The sequence below is a fragment of the Aristolochia californica genome, unplaced genomic scaffold (genome assembly GCF_029961685.1).
Source record: "Aristolochia californica isolate CCGP_79_NKW_82.1479 unplaced genomic scaffold, dmAriCali1.0.hap1 SCAF_9, whole genome shotgun sequence".
NCBI lineage: Eukaryota > Viridiplantae > Streptophyta > Magnoliopsida > Piperales > Aristolochiaceae > Aristolochia > Aristolochia californica.
In genome coordinates this window covers 38,124,698-38,129,876 of record NW_027182290.1, presented here as the reverse complement: position 1 = coordinate 38,129,876, position 5,179 = coordinate 38,124,698, and the positions used below count along the sequence as shown (strand labels likewise).

The following is a 5,179-nucleotide window of genomic DNA, read 5'->3' as shown; positions in this document are numbered from 1 at the left end:
TTTTTTCTCGTTTTCCATAGGCATCAAAACAAGAGAAAATAAATTTTTTCTTCTCTTTCTATTTAGTTTATGTCCACTTTTTGTGTTCCACACACAACCTAAATTGATTCAGATGATGCCGTATATATTTTTCCATTTTTATCTCCATCGCATTGTTACGGCAAAGGATTCAAAGCTTGTAGGTCCAATGCCCAAGCCAAAACCTACAAAGGAGAAAACTAATGTTATAGATTGAATCAAACAAATTCAACCAAGTTTTGATCAAATTCAAAGTCAAGGATTAAATCTGATTCAATAGACCATAACCTACACAATTTTTAGTATATTTTATGATTATTTTAATTGAGAGGATTGTTTAACTAATCTTCCCTTTATTTGCATCTAAAGGTAAATAGCATATAGTTAATCAAAGATGATTAATGAGTGCATATAGGTGTTAATCTGATTTTTCCATCTAAATTAGATTTTTGAGTTGTTATTTGTACACTCCCCAAAATGGTCTATTAGAAATCCAATTGCCAAGAGAATTGGACCTTGTGATAAAAAAAATAGTGTGCACTCTCAGCTTGGTACTTACGGTAGGGGTGGGTGCACCTGCCCCCCTCCCCCACTATAGTCAACGAGTGCACATTTTTGTGTTTACGGTTACACCCCGACCTTCACCTTCTGCCACGTATCCTTCTCCCACTGCTTGACAAGCTCCTCGTAACCTTCCGCCGAACAACCGGCGAATTCCGTCAACGACGCGACTGCGACCGCCATCCCGGCGCACAAAACTTTAACGGCTACTTCCGCCGTCTTCTCTTCCTCCGCCACTTTATCTTCAATCTCCACCAATTCCATCTCTCCCACTCCACCGCTGCTCAACCGTTTTCTCCTCGCCTCCTCTTCTCTCATCTGATTGCACATTGACCCGATTCCGGCGGCGAAGAAATCCAACCCGTCGACTACGGGGATCTCGCTCATCCGATCCAGGAACCTAGACCATAAGATGCACATGGAGAAGATGGGTGGAGCCGGGCCGGAACGGCGGGGAGAGAAAGGGAGCCTTTCGGTGTCAGTCGACCGGGTGCAGCGGAGGGCCCACCCGGTGAGCGCTCGGACGTAAGATCGTTGAGAGGCGATCCACGACTGGAAGCAGGAGCGCCAGTTCCGCAGCTCGGATTCGAGGTTGGAGGCCGACCGAGCGAGTCCGTGGGGCGAGGGGGATGAGAACCCTGAGAGCTTATCTGGGGTGCATTTTTTGGGTGTAGAAGCTAAAAGGAGCTTGGCTTCATCGACTCTGTTTTTCTGAGATTGATGGCACTTTGTCATCACCCGCCACATCCTTGTTAATCTGCCATTGCCAGGAAACGAATAAATTAATCGAATTTCTACAATCAAGTTTTATAAGATTTCAAAGGAAGTAATCATGCAGTCATAATCTCCCCTTGATTAATTTTTACAAGAACGGTTTTAAAACTGAACAGGAACAATTAAAACAAGTCAATTATAGTCTCAGAGAAGAAGAATGGTGCGAAAAATTAACACACCCACCCCTGCATCAACTCTATCAGCTGCGGGTACAGTTCCTCATCCCTCAATGTTTCGATTCTCTTCGAAATAGACTCTATCGAATGTATTGAGACCTTTATCTGCGTCTGAAGATCCCTTACAGCTGCTCTTGTTTTATCCACCACAGAAGGATCTTCTCCTTTTACATCTTGATTCCTAAGTTGCATACACTTCTTCTCATATGCTATCCGTATCCTTTCTCCTGACTGTCAAAATAAAAGAAAAAAATTTCAATTAGTGTCGACGAGAAGATCCCTTATAGAAAATGTTGTATAGTTTTGATATTTATATGATCCAATCCAAATAAAGAAGGCACTAGAGATCCTTCGGGTAAAATTGTTTCCGATTGTTGAGCAAAGAATGAGAAGAGTACCTTGACCTCTTCGTACAGCTTCTTCTCCCATGCATATAAGCGGTCCAGTGTAGACTGATGGCTCCCAGAAAACATGCAGGATTCGTCAGAGATATCACTACTAGTGTCATAACAATCGTCTCTTGAGCTTGAAGAAGCATGGAAGAACCTAGATGATGTTGATCGGGACGATGCAGACCGAAACAGAGCAACAGGGTTTAACAATTTAGCAGCTGTTCACAATTCGAAACGAAAAATGTTACAAGCAAGCAATTAAGTACTTCCCATTCCCAAAAGATTGAATATATGGTCGTTTAATATCTGTTTAGGAAGAATACCTGTGAGGTCATTTGATGTCGAAGAGTACAGTGCTCTGCTTGCTTCCAACAAGTTTGAAATCTCATTAGCAGCGTCACAGACTATCATGAATTGGGTTTCAAGGTCCTTGACCACTTCGGCCATGCTCGTTGGCCTCCGGTTTACGTAAACAGTGAAACCAGGTGTTTCCTCCCTTGTTCCCGTTTCTTCGACTGCTCTTTCTTCATTACTCAGCTCAAGTTCTACATTATTCCGTGCTTCTGATACTGCTACACTCTCTACTGTATGAGATTGCAATCCTTTCGCTTCATGCTCAGTGTCTGTTTCCACTTCGATTTCCACTTTGTCATGGCTTGAACTTGTTTCACTGTCACATCCCGAATCGATCTTAGATCTCTCGTCACTCTTTTCTCTGTCATTCGATATCTGTTCCTCTTCGTCCTCTTCTTCCAAATCAGGGATCCCTTCCTCTTCGCGGACCTGTCTCAACCCATTGATCTCGTCATGATCGACTGTGATTCGATCGAGACTGCTCCGGTTTGGATACCCGTATGTATCTAATGATGAGAAGGGGTTCCAGAAAAAGTCCCACTGGGAAGTTGGAGGTGATGGAGGGGGAAAGCTTGGCCGACTATTCAGTGGTGAAGAGAAGAATGATGACTGCATATGCGGTGGATCCATCGCAAAGAAACCATCTATTCCGAAATGATGCGCCGGCGAGAAGGTTTGAATTCTTATAGTCTCTGGCGATGGAGGCATCTCTTCCACGGAAATTGGGGGGTTCCCACCTGGTCGAAGATAATTCACTGTACGAGAGGAACCGGTTGTAGACGGAAGGGGGGTTGGGGTGAAGGATTTGAGAGGAATGGCAACTATATCAGGTCCCCTATTTTTAATGGGTGTAAACAGGGGATTTGAGTATGAATCAGAGAAAAATTCCCGGGGTTCGTCTCCCTCCACATAATTCCTTAGAGCAGCAGAGACTCGTTTCAGAGACTGGATATATGCAATGTGGCCAGCAGCAAAATTAGTTCTATATTCGATTGCTTGTTTGATGAACCTTTTTCGATCTTTACAGAGTTGGACAGCCTCTTCATCATCCAACTTCGAAGTAGAACATCCCATTTCTCTTCAATGTCTATCTCTCTAAGAGTTGGAGAGACTTGAATAAAAAATGCAATTGGACAAAAACAAACCAGTTGTCCGGCCAAAATTCATAGGATTTTATAGGCAAGTTCTGCAAAACAAAATTTGGAAGATTACGACCAAACTGAACGGCATTATTTTGGGAAAATAACTACAGAACGAACAAAGAGTGTCCTTTTCTTAATCATGAAGCCATACGTAGAATACTGGGAAATGCATGAAACAAACCTCGAGCAGAAATTAGTTCGCTTAATACTTCCGTTCTCGTTCTCGATCTTACGTTGAAACAGAAACCTCCAAATCCATATCCGAAAGGAAGAAACTTCACCACAGCTGAAAGTAAGGAAAGAACAAAGTTTAGCACTTTCGGAAGAAACCCATAATGAAAAAGTCTGAAAGAAAATCACGGGTAAAAACGTTCCCCGAAGACCCAAAAATGATGAACGAAAGGGAACCGTTAAGAAGGATTAGAGGAGTTACTGCGATAAGGGATCAAAATGAGAAAAAGATACAATTCCTCAGAACCAAAATGAAAAATAACTCCGAGGAAGAATCCAAGAAAGAAAAATAAAAAATAAAAAATAAAAAATAAAAACGAAGATTGCAATTTTAATTAAAACACAAGGCATTGCTAAATAATGTTAAAAGGGAACAAATACACCAAGACTCGGAAAGCATCAGTAGGAAGATTTTTCCCAGTGCCTTGAGCTCCGCTGAGCGCAATACTTCACCGCGAGAGAGACACAAAACTCTGATCAACAAATCAAAAGCAACGGGAACATTCATTTGCTTAGCCAAAAACTAGCTACAAATTGCAAAATGGAAAACGCAAAAATCAAGAGTGTGAGACTCAAAAGGCAGATGAATTTTCGCAAGGTTGTTTAGTCAAGCAAACGACCGAAAATCTTTGCGATTACATCTCGCCAAATGACAGAACAAAACAGAGAAGAAAAAAAATCTACAGTACGTTTACATGAAGAAAGTTAAGAGAAATACATGAAAAGTACATATAATTTGACTGAAAAAATTATCGCCATAACCAAGCCACCTCCAAAAATTTCCGCAAACAGAGTAGAGATGATCGCAAGAACATTAAATTGCAAAAGCAATCTAAAACACCCATCCATTAAAAAAAGACTTTTAACAGCCCTACACATTAGCAATCCATCACAGACAAAAAGAAGCACCTACAGGCGCAATGTCTCAAAAGCAAAAGAAGAAACTAAAAAAAGCAGAAAAAAGTTCGCAAAGACCCAGATAGATAAGACAATGACGATGAAAACCCTCAAGTCGAAAAATCAAGAATAATTCCGAATTCGAGAAGGAATAAAATCGAAAGAGACCTGATTTTGCGAACCAGCGAGCGATGGAAGAAGAACGTTGAGAGCAAGCAACGGTAAACTGAGAGTGAACAGAGCTTCGTTCGGATAGAGGAAGAAAAAAGAAGGAAAAAAATTAAAGGGAAGAATAAACACAAAAAGAGGAATACCACAACGTTGAGTAAATGCCTTTCAAATTGAACTAAACTACTATATTGCCCCTCCCTTGTCTCGTTATGTTCTTGTCGCTCTGTGGAGGTCCAAAGCTCGTGATCTAGGAGAGGCCCGTGGATAGCGTATCTCGTCGGGAAGAAAGAATCCAGGCCGTCCATCGCTGGCCCCTTCTCGGCAGGGGAAATCATGATTCAAGACTGCGAATCATGTGACTAGGGCCGAACATATTCGTCCAAATGATATTGATATCATGCAAGATGAGTATCTCACAATTGTCACGCCTCTTGCACTTACCAATCATTGTTTCTTCACATGA

The 5,179-nt window shown here is 41.7% G+C and overlaps 1 protein-coding gene across 1 annotated transcript; it reads right to left on the bottom strand.

Annotated features, from left to right (window-relative positions):
* Positions 1–503: 503 nt before the first annotated feature.
* Positions 504–4,795, bottom strand: LOC137941955 (protein ALTERED PHOSPHATE STARVATION RESPONSE 1-like). Its single transcript, XM_068787588.1, has 6 exons — positions 4,714–4,795; positions 3,599–3,703; positions 2,245–3,461; positions 1,928–2,139; positions 1,537–1,760; positions 504–1,336 (listed from the first exon to the last, which is right to left on the bottom strand). Exons 3-6 carry the CDS (start codon positions 3,347–3,349, stop codon positions 646–648), a joined length of 2,232 nt encoding a protein of 743 aa, XP_068643689.1. The 5' UTR covers positions 3,350–3,461; positions 3,599–3,703; positions 4,714–4,795; the 3' UTR covers positions 504–645.
* Positions 4,796–5,179: the final 384 nt, after the last annotated feature.